We start from the raw sequence: 21,357 nt of genomic DNA, 5'->3' as shown, positions 1-21,357 counted from the left end.
GTCGTGTGGACAATTAAAAACTGAGCATTATGAAAACGCTCATGTCGCATCACATGCGTTTGTGGCTCAAATCCTTGCTCCCTATAGAGTGACCTACAGAAGTCTAAACTATAATCTCTACATACATACATATTAATAAATGTAAATACCATTCTAGTACAAATGGATATTAATGCTCTATTTGGATCTAGAATTTGATTTAGATTTAGTCGTGTTTTGATAGCTCAAAGAGTAGCTCTCTGTGAGCTACTGTCGCCTCATACAGGGCTAGCATGCTCATGTTGTTGTCTCCGTGTGAACGGAAATATTTGAAAAGGAGGGAGGGAAATCTCTGTTTTTAAAAAAATATCCGGATACGTGTGGACAAGACCTTGTACAGACATTTTCTATGGTACTCAGTGACGTCCGTTTTTCTTTTATAGCTGGCAGATCCCGATCCAGAAAGGAAAGCAAGGGAGATGGTACTATTAAGCACATCTTTTAAACTAGTAAGTTTGCTTAAATGTACAGTAATGTTACATGCTCACAGATTGTATATTACACCATGTCTGTTGACCCATTCATCATGGCAGGTAAAACGATTTTGATGTGTCAGTGACTATATATAAGCTGCATTAGCTGGAAGCACATGATAAACATACACCAATCAACCGTAACATTTAACGCCACCTGCATAGTAATTGAGTAGGTCGTCCTTGAGCCGTCACAGCAGATCTGACCCTTTGTGGCATGGACTTCACATGACCTCTGAAGATGTCCCGTGTGGTATCTAGCACCAAGATGTTGGCAGCAGATCCTTTAAATCCTCTAAGTTGGGAGGTGGGGTCTCCATGAATCGCATTAAAGAGCTGTAGGTGCCCATGACCCTGTTGCTGGTTCACCGGTTGTTCTTTCTTGGACCACTTCTGGTAGGTGCTGAGCACTGCATACCAGAAAAATCTTGCAAGACCTGCCTGACATTTTGGGGATCCTTATGCTTTTTTCTGCTTTTATATCATCTCCAAGAACTGACTTGTTCACTTTTATGCTTATCCCACCCCTTGACAGATGCCACTGTAGATGAAGACGAAGACGATCAATTTTCACTTCACCTTCAGTAGTGATAATGTTATGGTTGATCGGTGTATAGAGGTCATTTCAATTCCATTCATTTCGGTGGTGTCCGTGTAAATGTTGGTCTTCACATTCACAGTCATGTTTGCTTGTGTTAATGATACCATAGAAGATAAAGTAGAGGACACACTAGCTTCTGTTCTGACATTTTTCTCTCTTTGTCTTTCTCTCTCTTTCTCTGTAGCAAGAAGATTGTCTTGTGAACGCAGTGAGCTGGCTTGAGGAGTTGGGACCAGCAGGCCTAAGCAGGAGGCTACTGGATCTGGGCTCAAAGCAAATACGCTACCACGTTCTTCAGTTTGTCTTCATTGAATGTAAGTCAGCGTAGGTTACCCTGAAAATGCTTTCCACCGAGTAGACATTTTTAAGCATGCCTATCTTGTATCTACCCTGATTTTCATGCACACTTGTAATATCGTTCCTTCACCTAGTGTAGCGCAGTCTTTAGTTTGAACTGTGTGTGACATGTTCAATCACAAGCCTTGCTTGCTCTGGCCACTTCACTTCTTCATTCCTCCTCTTCCTTCTCCTTAGATGCTCGTTACATTCAGGTGATGTCATGCAGCAAAAAGAAGATGATCAGGGAATTGTCGGTAGATCCTGATCAGTGGAATTTGCAGGTTAGTCCAAGTTGATTATGCGTATGTAAGGATTTAATTCATATGAGTAGGCCCTGTTTGCAAACAGCCACAGCCTTTAAGTTAAATCATTTGCAGTGGGTTAGTAAGTACAGAGTAAATAGGTCTGAGTATTCTAATGTAATATGTTTATGCTACTGAACACATGAGCTCAGAGCCACTGTGGAATAAGTAGATTGTCTAGTTTGAATCTGCAGTTTGAGCCAGAACAAAGAAAAGGTTTTGCATGCATGAATAGTAAATGAGCAAGGACTGGCTGAGGAAATTAGTCTGAACTACATATATGGAGTTTTGTGGGCCTCTCTCTGTACCTGGTACTGTGTGTGTGTGTGAGAGAGAGAGAGAGAAAGTAACAACTCAGGGTCATAAAACAAGGCTGACTGTAGCAACAGATATGGTCACCTTGAAAATTAGACGAGAGGTTGGCAATGAGTCATTCTCAGGACTGGTTGACCTTTGTGAAGGAGCTGAACGTGACTGGGTTTGGTTTAAGACAGTTCTGAGAGACTGACAGCGGCCCCAAACATTTATTAATTTGGTATTTTGGCAGAATTGTCAGAGTTGTGGGGCCCAGTGTAATATCTTTAATGGGGCTCACTAGTACAGAGCAGCAGAGACCGGTCAAAGAGACCTAACATACTGAAAACATTGGAAAATGTGGCCTACCGTATAAAATATGTGAAAATAAGTAACTAAAAACTACATAGCCACAGGGCAACCACAGTCTAAGGGGGATGGGGGGTTGAGACTCTGCAAATGTGGGCAACCATCAGCACTTTCCAGAGGGTTAATTAGTATATATATACAGGCATATTTTGGTTTTCTGTAAGAAAATATTTTGTGACCAAATACCAATTGGAAAATACATGTTTGCATGAGTAAAACTTTATACTTGACTTTAAATTATTAAAAGGAATTGAATACCTTTTGAAAGACATCTCTCACTCAACTTCATTTGTCTTCTCAGAAAAGTGAAGAAATGAAGAACAAAGGGAATGAACAGTTCCAGAAGAAAAAATATGATCTGGCGGTAAAGTCATACACAAAAGCCATTAAATACCAGTAAGTGTTTGTTTCAACTGAAGTTCATGTAGTAATGGTTTAACTTTTTTTGTTTATGCTTCTTTTTAAACATGTGCTTTGTTTCAGTACCAACAACCATCTTCTGTATGGAAACCGAGCACTCTGCTTTATTCGATGTGAAAAATACCTGTAAGTTTGGTGTTCGTTCATTTTAAGACCTGCAGACCATGTGTAGTGACTGAGAATGGATGTTAAGTTGTCTTTATTATGCATTTCCTTCAGGAAAGCAATGGGTGATGGCAAACGAGCTATTATTCTGCAGAGAAACTGGGCCAAAGTAAACTACTTATTGAGCTTTTTTATCCTGAGCTTCCTGGCTTGTATTTACTTGTTTGTTTCTGGTTTTGTCAAATTTTCACTCTTCACTCTGTATTCCTAGGGCCACTATCGCTTCTGTGATGCTCTGTTCTTTCTGGGAGCTAAAGAGAAAGCAGTGCAAGCCAATATCCTAGCTCAGGAACTTTGCAGGGCTGATCCGGAAGGAATGAGGGACCTCCAACAGCAGTACATACGCTTCATGACTGAGCCTTATGAGGACAAAGGTAAGAGTAGAGCCTCGCTCACTTCAGGAAACTCAAGAGTAGTTTGGCAAAAAAAAAAGATATACTTATATGTCCCCCCAAATGTCACTGATTGGCCGAGACATGTTTAGAGTCTGACATTTGCTTCTTTAGTTTTGCAATGGCACTGATTTGCCTAGCTTAGAGCTACTAAGAATCATGCTAATGCATGGCTCAGATTTGCCTAAAAGACTAGACTTAGGTGGTTTCTGACACTCTATGACCTACTGTTTCATCGATAAAAGTGGAAACATTTGAGGAGCATTAGCTGTCGTCCTCATGGCAGAAAACATGGTTTCAGTCTCAGGTAGGTGTGGCTTCAAGGTTACGTCACTCTGAGCAGAAATTTATACACTATGATTTAAGAGGAAGTCAGCTGCAGAACCAGGTCATAAAGCTGCATAAAGGAGCAAAACTGAACATCTAACATCTGTCTATTCTAACTAACTAAGGCTCTTCTTGGGTAAATAGCAAAGCACTTTGTAAGTCGCTCTGGATAAGAGCATCTGCTAAATGCCGTTAATGTAAATGTAAATGTGAACACTGCATTTTCTGTTTGAACACTGAAGTACTACAGTGGTTTAGGGGAAGTATAGGTTATGTAAATGATTACTAATATTAAAACTAGGAAACATTGGAAAAATTAATATTGCTACAATAATTATTAACTTTTTCTAAAATGCAAAATTAAAAGCATATCCACTGCAAAAAAAGTTTAAAGAGGTAAAGTAAAATGTGTATTAGGATGGTTTTATTTATTTATTTATTTATTTATTATTTCCCCCCAGACCTTTGTGTTTCAGGAGAGGGCAGTCTTTGAGATTAGACAGCGACAATATAGTTCCAAGTTGATTCGTATATTTATTATTTACCGAAATGCTTAAATATCGACGTCCTGCTGACATAAAAGGGGTGTATAAAATGCCAAACAGCATGGCTGGTCTCAAATACGGAATAGCTTGGTCAAACATTTTGCACGTTGGCGGGATATTGGCTTCGTATCAGCTCCTGCGAAACAGTGGAGTAACTTAGCCTCCAAACATGTCCTGGCTTATCGTCTTCATTTGGGGTAAGGGGAACTATTGACAGTGAGTCAGTGTTTGGCCGAGCTGTCCTTATAAACTAACTTGGACTTTGCTTTACTAAACCATGAGTGTGAAGTGCGCAGTTCGGCCATGTCCCGTTAGCAGAGCAACGTGAACTCAACCCAGGTGAAGTCATTCATCTCAGCAGAACTCCTCTTTTCTTTCCAAGCAGAAGGAAAACCCAAGAAAACTGAGTCAAAGAGAGCAACTGGTAAAAGGTAGCTATCGCCCCCCCCTCTGCTTCGGTGTTTGGTTTCTATTAAACAAGTGAGAACAGAGGCTGATTGGCTAACTGTATTTTCTGCCCCTCAGATTTGAAGGAGCATGTGTCATGGACCCCTCAGCCCAACCTTTACATCCTCACAGAGAGGCAGAGACCTTGCTTGGCTCCTGTACTGAGGAGAGCGAGGTGAGAATCCCCTGGTTTCTCAACGTGGACTTGGCCTATTATTAAAAACACATTTTTCATGAACTGACACACAGACCATAACACACAACCCTGACCTGCCCAGGAGTTCAAGGCAGCTTCATCTTTCCCCAGTCCTGTCTGTAGTTCAGGCTAAATGCACAGTGGCTGAACCAGCCTCACACATTTATTCAACTCAGGATTGTCATAAAAATAAGCCATGAAGCCACAAAACTGAATACCTTATTTATTTATTTGTTTATTTATTTTACCCAATATTTCATGTTTTACCAAACAAGAAAGCAAGAAAAGAAGCCAACCAGAGTTTTTCCAGCTCATTAATGATTTGGTAAAGAACGGATTAGGTGAACCATGTGTGTTTGAGTAGAAAAAATGGTCACATATGTAGAAATCAGGTCTTGGACCGGATTAAAAAGCTCTGATGAAATCCACCTTTAGGAAAATCAGTGCAGTTGAGTTGTTGTTTTTTTTAATCACATATATAAATAAATCTAAACTTCTAAAATGTAAATATATGAAACATAAGTTTTACATGCATACAAGCAAATAAACGTTTTGTTCTTGTACAGGAGAAATCAGAAGACAGCGGGGAGCAGCAGGACCCTCCAGGTAAGTTACAGCCTTTTCATTCACTTGCTACCTTTTGAATATTATGGTGGGGTAATTAAACACCACCTGTAATTCGGTCTACACTGTAGAATAATGAGCATTACAAGGCAGGGGTGGCTCAGCGGTTCGAGCGCTGGGCTATCGATAACAGGGTTGTGGGTTCGATTCCCGGGCTTGGCAAGGCCCTTTACCCTCTCTGCTCCCTGGGCGCTGGAGTTGGCTGCCCACTGCTGTGTGTGTGCGTGTACTCACTGCCCCTAGTTCACTAGTGTGTTTGTGTGTGTGTGTGTTCACTACACAGTGACAAATATGTGCACCTTTACCCTTAAAATTGTTAGTTTTTTTTAAGACTTGTGGTCTTGCATAATAAAAAGATATGCCCAAGTCTGTGCTATCAGTGCACTACAGCTGAGATCTCCCTGAGGTTTCTACTGAGTCTCCTACAGTGGCTGTGTCTGCGGTTCTAGACAGTGAAAGGGTTCAGTAACACAGTGTGGCTCCTTGTTCTCGTGTTTTCTGCTGCTGTTGTTGTTGTTCCTTTTTTTGCGTGTCTCGATTTGAGTCGAGTGCTAAAGTTCAAAGACTCAGAGTCCAGAAACGGGGATGCTGGATGAAGTGAACCTTATCTGTGATTGAGGCTTCTGTGGCCAGGAAGAAACCTCTAACAGTTCTCGTAGAAGTTTTATTCTGAAGTCAGGACTGAGGACTGAGGACTGTCCTATGACCTCTTATAAAAACAACACCTAGAGCAGAGCCTAGAGTTAGAGCACGAACTGAAACACGGAAACGCTCAGACTGACTCTGCAGCTGGAGGAGACTCCAGGCTCTGCTGACGGCCAGGTAAGTCTGAGTACAGCTGCGGGAAACCTGGACCAGGGTTAGCGTTAGAGTACTCCTGATCTCCTCCGGTTTAAGATAAGCTGAGGATTACGACTCAAATCGCGGAGATCACGCCCTGTTTTTATTGTTTTGTTCTGGAAAGATCGACTTAGCTGAAATCAGCCCTCTTAACTCGGGACTGCCTCGGAGAGCAGCGCAGTGAGCTGCACTTCTGGCCCTGCCAGTTTGAATAGTGACTAATTAGCGCTGCCTTTTCAAGAAGGGAGTGGTGTCCGAGACATCTCACACACACACACACACACACACACACACGACGCTGGAGAGAGCACCACAGGTAGCTCAGCTTATCCTCAGGTATGTTTAACAGGATACGCTTTGGTTTCTCAGGGACGTCCAGCTGGAAAGCCGGACCGCACATCGAGGAGAGCTCCAAAGCCCACAGGGACGCTAAAAGGTGAGCCAAGCTAATACTCCCTAAAAGCTCAGATTTTTTGAAACAGTCGATGTAAATGTGTAAAGTACGACTCTTCTGAATCTGGACTTCATTCCAACGTGGGATGAGGAAACGAGCTCACTTTGTTTAAGTCGTGTGGTGTTTATAAGTCAGCTAGCTAGCGCTACAAACTCCTGCGCTCAGAAACGGAAGCAGTGTGTAAAGTTGTGTGTGTGTGTGTGTGTGTGTGTGTGTGTGTGTGTGTGGTTAGTGGGAGCGTAAACTTGGTAATTTGACTTTTTCTTGGCTGTGAGGTTTAGTTACGTTTAGTTCTGTCGTTAGTTTCACTTTTGCTTCAGTCCGCTGGTGTTCAGCGCTGCCCTGTAATTACTGATCTCTCTCCCTCCCTCTCAATCCCTCCCCTCCCCCCCAATCCCTCCCCTCCCCCCCTCTCCCTCCCCTCCCCCCCTCTCCCTCCCCCTCTCTCCCCCTCCCCCTCTCTCCCCCTCCCCCCTCTCTTTACCTCTCTCCCTCCCTCCCTCTCTCTCTCCTTCCTCTCCCTCCCTCCCTCCCTTTACCCCCCTCCCTCCCTCCCTCTCTTTACCTCCCTCCCTCCCTCTCTTTACCTACCTCCCTCTCTTTACCTCTCTCCCTCCCTCCCTCTCTTTACCTCTCTCCCTCCTTCCCTCTCTCTCTCCTTCCTCTCCCTCCCCTCCCTCTCCCTCCCCTCCCTCTCTCTCGCGCTCTCTCTCTCTCGCTCTCTCTCTCTCGCGCTCTCTCTCGCTCTCTCTCTCCCTCTCTCTCCCCCCTCCCTCTCTCTCGCTCTCTCTCTCCCTCCCCCATATCCCCCCTCCCCCCCTCTCTCACTCTCTCCCCTCTCTCTCTCGCCTCTCTCCCTCTCTCTCTCTCTCGCGCTCTCTCTCTCCCTTTCGCTCTCTCTCGCTCTCTCTCTCCTTCTCTCCCCCCAATAGAATTATTAATCAATAGAATTTTTTTTAGATGCAAGGTTTTTGTGTGAGCAGTGATTTTTACAATTGAATGTAAAGCAGCACTGTTCACTAAAGCCACTGTCAAATATATGCATTTAAAATGCTTAAATGAAAGGGATGATGTTGATGTTGATATTAATGCAAATGTGGAAGTGTATGTGGAAATAGGGTGCACATCAGGGTTGTAAACACACAGGTTAAAGGTCAGTAGGCAGTAATTGGTTAGGAGAGCTAACCAAACAACAACAGGATCCATCATCTTTGTATATTAAAGGGGTGTAAACACCCCAACACCTCAGTCATCTCCTGGTTCTTCCTTCGGTGCAAGAAAGCAAGAATCTACTTCAATGTGATCTCGAGAGATTTAAGGAATATGACTGATTAGGCTTAACTGAAGTTCAAGTTTCAGGTCTGGCCTGTTAAATAATGCAGGGCACATTCCATTGCTTCCATTGTGTCTCTTTAACCAAGGTCTTTTTGCTGCCTACACAAAAGTTACGGCTGTTCGAAAGCTTGTAGCTTGCGAGTTGGTTAATGCTTGCACTGTTGAATGGTTGTGATGTCCTTCTAAAAGCAGTGTAGCCTAGATAACATTTTTTTATTATTTTCTTTCAACAGTTTTTGAGCGTAACATTTAAAAAGACGAGAGCAGTTGGTAATTGTGTAGTCTGTGCAGACACTAATAAGGTTGGGAAAAGTGCCGCAATGGCTATAGTATAGAGGGGCTTCACATTTCCATGATATTCACGCTTTTTGCAGAGTGTACAAAGTTTCATTCACTGTATCCTTTGCTTCTGTGTAATAAAATGAAGCATGTTTACTTCCCTGAGCTTCCATTTTTAGAGTGTTTCTCTCTCTGTTCTGTTTGTTACAGTGAAATGGCAGAGAGAAAGACCAGGAAGCCGATGCACCCACCTGCCCCAGAAAAAGTAGGTGCTCTCTAAACAATAATAATTCAGGATGTGACGCATGTCTTGTGCAAAGTGTGAGTATGCTGAGTCCTATTCGGACGGGATTAGTTTTATGTGGAGAGTTGGGGTGATGTAATTATTACCAGGGTTTCTCAGTGATTTTAGTCCTGTCTGAATGTGCCATGTCGGTCAGCAAGGAGTCCAGAGCCTTTTGGCTTCTGTAAAACGAGCCATACAGATAAACTCAGTTGAGGTTATACTGTGCAAATTTCCGTGTTGGTAAATAGTCCATCATTTGTTTGTGTGTGTAGGAGAAGAGGCATTTAGTTTAGTCATGCATTGCGCAGATATCTCAGCACATTACCTGCTAATGTTCGAACTAAAACTGTTGCTTTAAGACTGGTTATCATCACCTAGTAAATTTTCAGTGGTCACAGGACTCTGAGTAGCTGCTCCCATTTTATTCATATGCTGAGATTTCTTATATTCGTGGGAATTGGTCATATATATTTTATAGATGTCTTGTGGTAATATTATATTACTCCACCTCTCCATATAAAACTAATCCCATCTGAATAGGACAGAATAGGACAGATTTTTAGAATTTGGTTATCAGTATTGAGAATATATCTACAATTCAGGTTCTGTGCTTTCAGATCATTGCTGTAACCTTACCCTTTCAATTGCATTAGTCCATGACTAGGTGCAATTCCTGTCTGGGCAAACTGAGCCATAATGCCCACAAGCATAACGGTTGACTGTGTATTCTTCTGCTTCACAGTTCCTGTATGTGGAAATCTGTTAATGTAAACTTTCAGTGTTTTAATGGTGTACTCTCTTCCTTAAGCCTCAACCCAGCAGTAGTGGTGCAGGCAGCAAGGAGCAGTTTTGCGCTGCAGTGCAGGACGCTCATACGGCACTTCTTGACCAGCGTTGTCGCAACGCAGAGCAAGCCTTCACTCTGGCCCTCAGCATTCTGGACTCTTGTGGGACCAAGGTACAAATACACCCAATACACACCTTCACTAAACACAGGAAGTTTACTTCTTTCTATGCATAGCATGGAAAATGGTCATTTCCTTTCTGCCGAACATCTGATTTGATCTGCATCTAAAAACGGTTATTGGTGCTTGGTGTGGTCAAACGGATAACACCAGTATCTGCCATTGAGCTACGACACCATGTGGGAGACATGAGGTTTGTCCTGCTGAGGTTTGATCCTGCTTTGGGTGACCGTATGATACGCTACATCAATAAGAGTCCTTGAGCAAAACTCCCAACACTACATTGGCCCAACTCTGTAATACAAGTAACCCTGTAAGTCGCTCTGGATAACAGTGTCAGCTAAATACCTTGAATGTAAACGTAACATATTTGGGTGACACTCTTGATATAGTTTCCAAAGAAAGGTCCGTTCAAACAGTGTTGCCTGTGGTGTCATCCCAAAATTTATTAGAAGTGGTGGAGCAGTCTGTTTCTACCCACTTCTTACACTGCAAGCAGCTGTGTACTGTCCCAACCATGGGTTTTTGTTTTTGCCTTGTGAACTGCTTTAACTCTTGTGTTTAAACAGGCTGGTTTTGAATCTCTAGATAATGAAATGTGTAAGGTATAGAAGTATTGGAGCTCTGGCACTTAACTGCCTATTTCTACTACAAAACCTGTTCTTTAATGAAAAGTAAAAAATGGCATGGCAATGGTTTTTATTTGCTAAGGACTTAATTAAAAGTCTCAACCTATACCTGTTGTCTGGTAATATTGTCATGTGTTTTAAATAAAGTAGCATAGCTAGGAGCTTGCAAACGGCTGCAGAACCCCATCAGAACCACTCTGCTCGATGTGCTGTTTGTCAGTCTGGCTATTTTTACAGCGTCCATCTCAAATGTAAATATTTGCAGAATGTGTAAAACTAACTTGGAGGAAGCCGAGTAAAGACTTACTGACCGGTTTCCCCTCTCAAGATCATTATTAAACCCAGTACAGTGAGCATCAGAACACAGCAGAGGTAACAAACACCACTAACCTCCCAAAACAACAGATGGTTCAGATCACATTTAGCCACGACCGAAAGCTAAAGGAATCCTGTTAGACAAGCCCAACTCCACAGTGCAGTGGATGTAGGGGAATTCACAGGCTCTCATAGCTGGTGCTTGGAGTTCTACAGTGTTTAAAATTGTAGGTCATTTTAAAAATCAAGTACGTTTCATCTTGAGACATTGCAGAAACAAAAAAGCCCTGCACGAAGATGCACTTCCAAGTTTGCTTGGAAAGGTTAATGTGGCGTCCAGCCCTGCCCTTTGTTATCTGATTGGCTGATTGAGCTGAATGGCGATCGGTGTCAAAAACGCTGTCTGTTGACAAGAGGAGGGTGGAGGAGTTCTTTTTGCCACAGTCACCATTGGCTTGATCAGGAGAGGCTTGGATACAGATCTCTGTAAAGCTGCTTTGTGACATTGTCTATTGTGAAAGGTGTTGATTTTGTAAAGAAATTTGAAATTGAATTTTTGGACCCATCTGCAGCAAAATGACATTTTCAGTAGTCATTGTCATTTATTATTTTTGTACCAAATTATAATTTAAACCATTTTAACATGAAGTAGATTTCCTCAAAATTATTTGTTGAGCTCTTCGGTCTGATATTTCTCTCCTCACACAGGACCTCGGTATAACTGAACTGGACCGGTCCTTGCTTGTCTTTGGCTATGCTACAGCTCTGGTAGAAATTGGCCAACCTGAGGTAACCTGAAAACAGCTGTCCCTCATTTGGAATATGTTAATATTTGCATATTTATTCTAACAAACAACTTGTTAAATCTGTCTTTTAAGGAATTGACAAAAGCTCAGAAGCAGTTTGCTAAATTAAGCTCATTGGAGGACCGAAAATTTCAATCATTGGTTCACTATGGAATTGGAAAGGTTTTTTTGAAGGAGAACAGGTGAGTGCAGAGTGTGTTAAACAGGAAAGATGTCAATTTAAATATGTTCTCAAATGGATACATGTATGTACGTTTATTCTCTTCACAAGCCATTCCCTTCTTTTTCAGGTTTCCTGAAGCTTTAAAAGAATTTTCTAATGCTCTATTAATGGTGCAGAGGCAAATCACACCTGGAAAGCTCACCTGGCCCACTACTAAAGTAACAGTTCAAGAGACCCGACCTGAGTATTTAAAGGTAATGTCCTGCTTGTTTTTAAGGCTTCCCTTTGCAGTGAGTCTTACCTAAGGGACGCTTTGTCGCTGTTGTGCAAAACCCTTATCTCTGTTTTTGACATGATGTGAATCTGGCATTGGTTCGTTACCTTGAAGCACAATGTCATGATTGTCATTGTCATGTAAATAGATATAATGCATTGCTAAGGGCTACTTCAGACTTGGGCTATCTAGTTCTTCACCATTTTTCTTTGCCAGCATGAGTAATTACCACCCATTGAAGGATCAGTGTTGGGTTACTAGTTAATCATTATAGTTTACAATTACATCCCCTTCTTGCCCAGTGCTAGTGTTCTTTTTATTCTTCTACAGGAGCAGCTTGAGAGCTCTATTGAACTCTGCAAATTTCCACCAAAGCCAGACGCAATTTGTCGACATCAACCCTGCCTGGCTCATGCTTCTCAGGTGTACTTCACAGACCCAGACTTTAAGGTAAACAGTGATGCACTATGCTTATGTGAGACACAACAGAAGTCACAGTTCTCTTGGATAATAGTAGGAAGCCTAAATGAATAGCTTCACAGTGTTTAGCGTGACTACAGCGTGCACTCTACATCAGAGCTATGATCTGACCTCACATTGTGGGCATGTTTAGCAGTCTGGTCATGTGCGTGTTGTGTGCTGAGAGAATTGTTTCTGAACATTTTAATGTTGCAGGGGTTCATTCGAATTTCATGCTGTCAGAGCTGCAAGGTGGAGTTTCACATCAACTGCTGGAAAAAACTTAAATCTACTTCATTTGCCGATAAAAATGATAAGGTAAGAGGGAGAGATGGACATGGTGTACAACGCATGATGCGTGTGTTTTTTTTAAGTACTAATTTTCCTTTTTTGCCCCTCTCTAGGACTTTCTTCAGGACATTTGTTTTACTCCTGACTGTACTGGTAAAATCTGTCAATTTGAAATATTTGGCTCAACTGGACTTATTAAGTGTAAGGTAGGTGTGATTAGCAGCCGCAATGCCACGTAAGGCAGTGCAGGTTATGTCCTCCTTTCAATGAACTCTTCTTTTCCTTTCAGTTTGAATCATCTATTCCTAAAAGCAAAGCTCCTGGGAGGTTGAAAGTCAAACAGAAATGTACAAGGTGAGCTATTACCCATGATTAAACAGTCAGCCTCTTCCAAATTGCCAATCATGTTAAGGAACGGTGTGGGGATCAAAGAAATGCATTGGAAACATAATTATTGCATTTGTTTGGGATTCTAGATGTACGCTTTGGTTGTGAAACATGGATGTTTAGCTGTATAGACTGTTTAATGTGACCCTCTTCTTACAGTATAAAGAAGTTGAAATCCAAAGAGGATCGAAAGCTGAAGAGGAAACAGCAGAGAGCAGCAGCATCTGCTGCCAACAATGAGATGAACAGCTTAACGAAAGAGGAGGGAGCAGACAATGGAGAAGCACAGAAAGGTAGAATTTAGCTTTCACAGCATAAAAAGAAATTAAACGTATGTATACATGAGCTCTTGGACACCGATTGAAGGTTGTCTTGGTCAATACAAGGGTAACAATAGATGAGCTATATATGTTCATAAATTAAGCAAGTGACTAATTTCTCTCTCCCTCCCCACCTTCTTCTGCTTCAGCATCAACCAAGGACTGCACTCTATATGGAGATCGTGTTTTACATCAAATTCATGAAAGCAGAGAACTTTTTAATGATGAACTACACAATATTTCTACCATGTTAATGTGTCTAAGGCCGTGGATGGAGCTGGATGAAGCTAACGGACATGTAAGCATGTTAAAGGGTCGCACGGAGCCTCAAATTATGAGGGAGCTTGTGGACATGCTACTGGAGAGAAGCAACCGGGTCTGGGCTCGACTTTTTGTTCATAACCTCAGCGGCTGCAATAACCTCAAACCGAAACTTCATGACTGGGCTCAGCAGCTTGACAGTGCTGGTAAGATCCTTGAAGTTTTTGCATTAATTACTGAAAAAAATGTGGTCTGATTACTATTTAAGCAGTTTTATGTAAAGGTAAAGGTGCATGTATTTGTCACATATGTCATATTTATGTGAACATATGACAAATGTGCCAGTAGAAATGATCCAAGATATTTGTCAACATACATTAAAGTTGGTGCTAGGTAATTTAATTGCTGTTTACAAGCTTTATTTCTGTCTCTGTCTCTTAGGTTTTAACGCTGCAGAGAGGTTTATTGGTCGATACGGTGATCGTCTGGAGGACTTGGATCTATCCTCTCTGCTGACATTCGCCCCACTACAAGACATCCTGATTGAAAAATTTGGAACCATGCCGGAACTATTTGACAACACTGGCGTCACTGTAATGGATTACCTCAGACAGGCCCCACCCCAGGAAATACGTCTGTTTATCTGGACTCTAGAGGAGCACCGGCAGCGTTACCCTACTTGCTTCGCTATCCTTGATGAATATTTTGAAACAGGTATGTTTTGTGGAGGGGTAAATGGATGAATGTTGAAAAATTATTTGATTTAATAACTTTATTTATTTTCTTTAGATGGAATATGTTTAGTGATTAGGAAGACAGAGAATGATGACCACTTTGTAAGTATTAGTCTCTTCAGTCCAGTTGTAAAATTTACCATGTTCCACATCCTAAGACACTAAACGTTCATTTGTTTGTCAGAGTGCGGCTTATAAGGGTAAAAGCAAAAATCGGAAAAAGAAACCGAAAGAACCAAAGGTAAGTGATTACTACCTGAAGCAAAAGTGTTTAGTCAGCTCTTCAGAGGAATCGCTCATAATGTTGAATTTATGTCTGTCAGGCTGTTTTTGTTCTGTCTGGGATGAGAAGTGGAGTCTTGAGAGAAGAAGAGGATGAGGATATTTTCTCTGAGGAAGATTCATTGTAATATTTGCTCTTTTTTTTCTTTATACTTTATATAAATTTACATCCAACTAAACTGTAGTAGTTATCTTTTTCTCATTAAACTCTTTTCCCCAGGAGTCTACTTGATGCCACCGATCCGTTTAGTGTTCCAGATCGCTTGAGGGAACGTGTTGCAGAGTTTGAGGGGCACTATACAGGGGGCTTAAACCACTATAAGAGAGTCTTGGACAACAACCCAGATCCAACTAAAGAGAGTTTATATGAGTAAGTACTCCTGACCTTTAAGTCACTCCTGTTAAAACTCCTGCTATCATAAAGCTAATATTTAATTCACATGAAGGAATCTCGCTGTGGAGGTGGGGCTGTATTCAATAATCTACAGATACAGTATGCTTTTAAAAGTCAGCTGATAGAAAAGCTGTGGTAACCCAGAAAACCACTCTGTACATTTGTGGTGAAAAGCTTGTCACAAATCGTGAGGCAAGAAGACCACAATGTTGGGTTCTATTTCTGTTAGCCAAGTACAGAAAGCTCAGCAAGGGTTCACAAAAGCGGGACAGTTGAAGACTGAAGGGCGTAGTCTGGTCTGGTCTTGTTTTCTATTCAAGTACACTGGTGGTAGGGTAAGAATTTGGTGGCAACAGCGTTAATCCATGACCAAAACCTGCATTGCGTCAGCAGTCCAGCCTGATTGAGGTGGTGCAATGGTGTGGGGACTGAAATGCCAATGGGAACCAACCTTTTCCAATGACCTGCTAAACCTCTATTTTCCCTCTAGTTATTTTGCCCTGATTCTGGAGGAGCATGGCCCTCTTGAGGTGTCCAACCCGCTGCTGGTGGGTGAACTGGAAAACTTTCCCTTCGAGGCTCAGCGAAAGATCGAGGCAGCTGGAGGACTTGAGGCTTTCCTGCTGGAGTCTCTCCGCTTTGTGATGAATGAAAACCTTATCGGACTGACTAAGCATGCAGCATCCCTGCAGCACTATGTGGCTGATGATGCCCTCAGAATCCCTCATGGTCTCCCTCACGCTTTTTACAGTGATGATGATGAAGAGTCCAAAGGATCCTCTCATCTCAACCCAACTGCCAAAGAGTTTCTTCCACAGTTTGAGCATTTCATTGACAGTAATGCGTCTTGTGACGCTCTCGTTAAGTTCAGCGATGAAGACAACTCTGCATCAGGACTATCTGAACCAATGCTCCCTGATCCATATGTTCATGGTTCTCAGCTGTCTCATAATTCTGGTTACATGTTTGTACCAGAAGATACAAATATGTTTGGAACTGTTAAACCAGATGTACAAGAAGCAGAGTGTCCTGATTATCTCCTCAACACACATCTAACTGTCTTTAACTCTGCCCTTACCCCTGATATTAACAATATTAACCCCTACAGTGAGCAAGGTGAAGGAGAACCACTTTCAGGGATTATTTATAAAGAATATAAAAAAACAGAGAATAAAACAGTTTCTGTCCAGGTATGATTTTCACTTTTTGCTCATTAGAATTGCTTTAAAAGTGACTTTAGACATTTGTAAGTAATAATTCTTGTTCCTCTGTTCTTCCAGACTTTCGGGTATAGCAAAGACACCAAAGATGATGTCGCTGTTAATACAGAACCATATGCAGTGTTTGAGAAGAATAAAGTGAGTTGTGGTGTTTTCTTTTTTTTTTCTTTTTTTTTCCCATTTATTTATTTATTTATTTATTTATTATTTTATTTATGTATTTATTATTTCCCCCCCTTCTCCCCCCTCGTCCTCAAAGTATGTAAGCCAGCGTTTGGTAGTGGTATTTTTTTGTATTCTGTATTAACCTCTTTAGCCCATAGCCCAGTTTAAGAGGTGGTTGTGGTAGTAATACAGTCTGTGCTGATGCAGCTTTGAAAAAAACACCTTGGGGTTATGTTGGCATTGGGTTGTTTTTGTCTTTGGAAGAGGGAGGAGTGCTGACATTTAATCAGCTTCAGTGTTAACCTTCACTCCCACTGCCTTTTTCAGGGTGATATGGTCCAGCAAGAAAAAAAAACACTAAAACTTGAACAGTACATCCAAAAGATGAAGGACACACATGCGTCTCACCAAAGGAAAAGAAAAGAAGAACTTTCTTTACTTGAGGCTGAACTGGACGTAATCCAACAGAAAATAGAGGTAGAAAATGCAGACAGTTATACTTTCCTCTGGGTGCGTAGAAGGGCGTTTAGCAGCATTTTGACTGTGGTGCCTGTTGCCTATGTCTCCCCAGATTGCCAATAAAGAACTCAGTATATTTCAGCAAAAGCTTGAGGAGGAGATACGAAAAGATCAGCAGGAGAAGAGGCACAACCAAGAGACACTAAAAACTTTGAAGGGGGAGATCAAAGAGTTGGTAGATTTGCAGGAGAGGTGAGGCTGTATTCATATGGAAGCATTTTGGAATCAGTGCTGGGCAGAGCCCTTTTAAGGTTTGATTGGTCCTAAATTATATGCCCTTGTCATCTTATGTCTTGCCTAGTTACACTAAGCAAATCCAGGATAAGAATGCAGAGTATCAGAGAGAGCTGCATCAATTCATTGCAATAAGGCAAGTATTGTTTGTCCACTGTATACTGCCACTGTGTGGCACCGCCTGGCATTTCATTAGGTCTGGTCTGAACAGTGAAAGAATGTATTGTGGCTTGCCGCATCACCTTTCTCTTCTTCTGAATCTAATTTGGGGTATTTCTTCACATTGGTATACAACAAGTATTCTTTGCATTGGTTTTTAACTTACCAATTTGGATATTAGTACATTTCTGGATGCACAGTGGCCATCTAACATTGCGTTCGCAGGAGAAGTCATTGTGGAGCATTACTATTTGGCCATTCATCATAAAAGTTTGACCCGACGTAAAGAACAACTGTCCTTCACATTGTGAAACGGCAAAGCACATACTTAGAGATGCATACTTTTTGAGGAATACTGAAGAAGTGCCTAAACTGAGATTTTGTCATCCAACAGTAATCAGTCTGCGGTTGAGAAGATGAGTTTGGAGGACGAGATAAAGAGATGCAGAGGTGTGTGTGCCAAAGCATCTAGTCGATCACTGACTGCACAGGTAGGAGACCGTTTCTTGTTTATTCGGATTCTGGCAAGTGTGCATTTAAGAGGAAAACTTTGCTGTTAGCATCAAGCATATTAACCATATTAAAGCAGACTGACATCTCTGTTCCCTGCTTTGCCTGCAGCTGTCTGTCCTGCAAAATAGGCGGGAGCACGGTTTGCGCGGGATGAGGAAGTGCATGTCAGACGGGAAGGCCATTCTTCATAAATTGACCGAGTTGTCACCCAGGTAAAGTGGGGCGTATACTAAAGGCCAGTGGGAATTCTGTGGAAGCACATTTTGTAAATTCTTGTTGGAAAATGCCAGATTATATTGACCATGATTGCATTGCATTACTGTGACAATATCGAAAGGGGTAAATGCTTTTTATAGCTTCTTTTATTTAAAATTGCATTGTTTGTATTATTTTATTATTTTTAATAAATCCAATTATTCATTCCCTCCCCATTTAGATATCCACCTGGAGTCCTTTTCTCCACAGTTGAAGCCTGGAAATCACATGTGCAGGAAGCCACAGACGCCATCAGTAGGACAGAGGTCAGATTCAAAAACTTAACATTAAACTAGTATATGTTTTTGCCTTTTAATCCATATGAATATAGTTAATCCAGCTTGCGCACACATGTGATGGTAGCTTGTAGCTTTGATTTACAGGGCAAGATAATTGAAGGTGTTTCGAGATGCAGTTTTCAACAAATGGGTGAACCACTCAACTTAAACAAGTGTGGCACATCCTAAAGTTCATGTGTTTTTGTAGGCAGTATATGAAGAACAGATTGAGCAAGTAAAGAAGGGCACCAGACTGTGCTCGCTTCCTCCAGTCTCAGTACCCAACGCTCCTGCTCCTCCTCCTTTACCGGTAAGAATGAAACCCTGCTTTATATCTAGGAACTCCATGTATCTGACCTGGAAAAAGGTCAATGTGTTTATCAGGTTATGAGCATTTTAAGAAAACTTTTCATACCATGGCATAAGATGCTAGATCGCCAATGTATGTAAGTCTACCATTTAAGCACACGTACAGTTTTTATTTATGACCGATGGTTGGAGCTGCTAATGAGAAGAACGTGTATTTTGGCTGCATTTTCTGTTATAAATGATTTAGATGAATGAATCAGTATACCACAAATCTTAGGTTAACTGTACACATCACAAATTACCATGGCAAATCTTAAAACCCTCGATCATACAGTCTTTTGTTAAACGCATTGAGTAGTTTTTACTTAACCATTTCTATGAAAAAACACATTACAGGTCCTGCCAAACTCAAATCAGTCTATATACTTACTCTACCTTCATATAGGTAGAGTAAGTACAGGATTAGATGACCCATATATTCCCAACATGGCATGCTTAACTTAGTACATGAGAGTACATATTCTAAATCATCCCCCTGTTCAAACATATGCCAAATCCCTGTAACTTGAATTAAACCATAATAATCTCGTAAAAATGTTTAAAAAATATTTAGAAATGAAAGTCTGTTAAACACATCTAGTCTCTAATCATTCTAAAATTCTGTCTTCATTGATCCTAGCTGTCAAACACCTATAATACAATGTATTTGAGCTACTTTAAAGAGCGCCTTCTAACTCAAATCCATGATTTAAACTATAATTGCAGCTGTATATAATGTTAGAGTTGGGTTACTTTACAAAAGTTTAGCTTTTTGGAATTGACACCACATGTAGAGCAAACTCCCATGATTTAGCAACTGGATCCCAGCTGTAAAACATACAGAAAAGTACTGAAGTCTTTTGCATTGCAATGCTGACCAGAAGGACCAGAGTCGCTTTATTTTAAGTTAAGTAAAGGCATTGGCACAGGCTTTGTGGAAAACGTTATAGTGAATTAAATGCTGTTAAATGCTGTTAGATATTTAATTCTCCCAGATGTTAGTAATTCGAATGAGTGAGATGGTAAGCGATTGTTAGCAGAAAATCATTGAAATTACATTTACGTTAATGGATGTTGGTTAAGGCTTACCGTGACTATAAAGTAATTTACTTTAAAGTGTCCGAAAAACCTTGATCAGTCCCAAACGTTCATGTCCTTACATCATAATAAAACCAAAGAAAAGGTCACGGCACAGAATGTAGAGCTTTAAACATGCCAACATCCTCTTTGGTACACATGTCCTCTAGTCCAGGGACTCCTAAACTTACATTGGCACTTAGTAGGACTGATACAGTTTATTGATAACTTAAAAAATGCCTATTTGTAATAATTAGAAAATCTTTGCAAAAAGCAGCTAAATATACTAAAAAAATGAGACAGCCCTTAGCGTGATCTGTTTACAACAGACCATGTACAGACCATTTTTATTCTACCCTGTAAACACCAAAGAAAAAGCAGAGTATTGTTCTAGATAATATAGAGCAGTGTGTAGTAGACTGTGATTAAATGGTCCATTTTTAACTTGTGCAAAAGTTCATTTGCTGCAGTTGTAAAAATAAAAACTATTAGAAAACTGTTTGACCTTTTTACTGTTATTTATTTTAATTTTTTTATTGTTATTGGCTTTGCTACCACTTGTTATAGGTGACCAAATCAGATTTTGCCTTACAAATCATGCTTACATATTTAGGGGTCATAAACTTTGTGAACTGATGACGCATATGTGAAGGAACATGTGGCTTTGCAGATTAGGCTTGGCTAGAGTGGTTCTGTCATGATTTTCTCTGTACCGGGGGTGAAGGTATCACGTCAACCATTCCTGCGCCCTCCTCCAGGGTTCAGCCCCATGCTTCTGCCCCCACTTCAGGTCTATAGGCCAGCCCTGTCATACACAGTGCAGGGACAGACAGTAGCAGGACAGCTGCAGGAAGGCACAGTGAGTTAAAAGCAGGCAATTAGAGACTGTCATGATTCTCTCAAAGTGGACTCATGCTCTGGATCATACCTCTGCAATGGCATAGACACAGTAAGGTCTATAAGTATTTGGACAATGACACATTTTGTAATTTTGCCTCTACATCACGTCAGTGGATTTGAAAAGAAGCCATCAAGATATTACCTGAAATGCAGATTTTTAGCAGTCAGCAGTCAACAAAAATCACATTGACTGTTTAAGAAATAGTCTTCATTTTCAGGCTCAAAAGTAATTGGACAACTAAAAATTAATAGTTGTTTTTGTTTTTAATACCTGGAGGCAAAGACTGCCTAAAGACTGGAGCCTATGGATGAGGGAGTGTCCTTCATTGACTTGCTTTGCCAGGCCTAGTTTCTGTTTGGTTGTGGTTCTTTCTGTCTTCAGTTTTACCTTCAGTAATGCCAGTTTCACACCACACGAATTTCAGGGTCGTCAGATCGTTTTACTCTTCACTACACAACTTGTCTTGTAATCTAGAATTTTAGAATCTGACTGATCATTGACACAGGGTCAAGATCTTTCAGCAGGAAGAACCTGTCTGCTCTCCCAAATCATGCGAAAACTAATGCAAGATATTAAACCTGCTTAGATATTTGTTGCAGGGTTTGTGAGGCAGCAGTGACGACTCAGTCTCCAAAAACACTCGGTGACTCAAAGATCTATGCTTAGATCATGCATTGTGAA

General features: G+C 41.1%; 1 protein-coding gene across 8 annotated transcripts in view; it reads left to right on the top strand.

The window, feature by feature from the left end:
• Window positions 1-21,357, top strand: part of ttc3 (tetratricopeptide repeat domain 3) — a 29,695-nt gene that overhangs the window by 3,672 nt on the left and 4,666 nt on the right. For 6 of the 8 annotated variants that reach the window (XM_072659621.1, XM_072659620.1, XM_072659614.1 and 3 more), the window contains 36 exons: window positions 423-488; window positions 1,298-1,427; window positions 1,648-1,733; window positions 2,719-2,813; window positions 2,901-2,963; window positions 3,057-3,111; window positions 3,214-3,376; window positions 4,628-4,697; window positions 4,792-4,888; window positions 5,476-5,515; window positions 6,743-6,809; window positions 8,652-8,706; window positions 9,536-9,685; window positions 11,345-11,425; window positions 11,515-11,624; window positions 11,733-11,859; window positions 12,210-12,329; window positions 12,555-12,656; window positions 12,743-12,835; window positions 12,919-12,983; window positions 13,176-13,309; window positions 13,486-13,803; window positions 14,039-14,311; window positions 14,387-14,433; window positions 14,516-14,572; window positions 14,655-14,737; window positions 14,834-14,983; window positions 15,498-16,197; window positions 16,288-16,365; window positions 16,720-16,869; window positions 16,964-17,103; window positions 17,213-17,281; window positions 17,699-17,795; window positions 17,926-18,029; window positions 18,254-18,338; window positions 18,559-18,660. In XM_072659621.1, the coding sequence (XP_072515722.1) occupies window positions 423-488; window positions 1,298-1,427; window positions 1,648-1,733; window positions 2,719-2,813; window positions 2,901-2,963; window positions 3,057-3,111; window positions 3,214-3,376; window positions 4,628-4,697; window positions 4,792-4,888; window positions 5,476-5,515; window positions 6,743-6,809; window positions 8,652-8,706; window positions 9,536-9,685; window positions 11,345-11,425; window positions 11,515-11,624; window positions 11,733-11,859; window positions 12,210-12,329; window positions 12,555-12,656; window positions 12,743-12,835; window positions 12,919-12,983; window positions 13,176-13,309; window positions 13,486-13,803; window positions 14,039-14,311; window positions 14,387-14,433; window positions 14,516-14,572; window positions 14,655-14,737; window positions 14,834-14,983; window positions 15,498-16,197; window positions 16,288-16,365; window positions 16,720-16,869; window positions 16,964-17,103; window positions 17,213-17,281; window positions 17,699-17,795; window positions 17,926-18,029; window positions 18,254-18,338; window positions 18,559-18,660 (4,422 nt within the window). The remainder of the gene's footprint in view (window positions 1-422; window positions 489-1,297; window positions 1,428-1,647; window positions 1,734-2,718; window positions 2,814-2,900; window positions 2,964-3,056; window positions 3,112-3,213; window positions 3,377-4,627; window positions 4,698-4,791; window positions 4,889-5,475; window positions 5,516-6,742; window positions 6,810-8,651; window positions 8,707-9,535; window positions 9,686-11,344; window positions 11,426-11,514; window positions 11,625-11,732; window positions 11,860-12,209; window positions 12,330-12,554; window positions 12,657-12,742; window positions 12,836-12,918; window positions 12,984-13,175; window positions 13,310-13,485; window positions 13,804-14,038; window positions 14,312-14,386; window positions 14,434-14,515; window positions 14,573-14,654; window positions 14,738-14,833; window positions 14,984-15,497; window positions 16,198-16,287; window positions 16,366-16,719; window positions 16,870-16,963; window positions 17,104-17,212; window positions 17,282-17,698; window positions 17,796-17,925; window positions 18,030-18,253; window positions 18,339-18,558; window positions 18,661-21,357) is intronic. The other 2 variants (XM_072659617.1, XM_072659615.1) reach the window with 2 other exon arrangements.

This window comes from Salminus brasiliensis, chromosome 16 (assembly GCF_030463535.1).
Source record: "Salminus brasiliensis chromosome 16, fSalBra1.hap2, whole genome shotgun sequence".
NCBI classification, from domain to species: Eukaryota; Metazoa; Chordata; class Actinopteri; order Characiformes; family Bryconidae; genus Salminus; species Salminus brasiliensis.
This window is presented reverse-complemented; position numbering and strand designations above follow the sequence as displayed.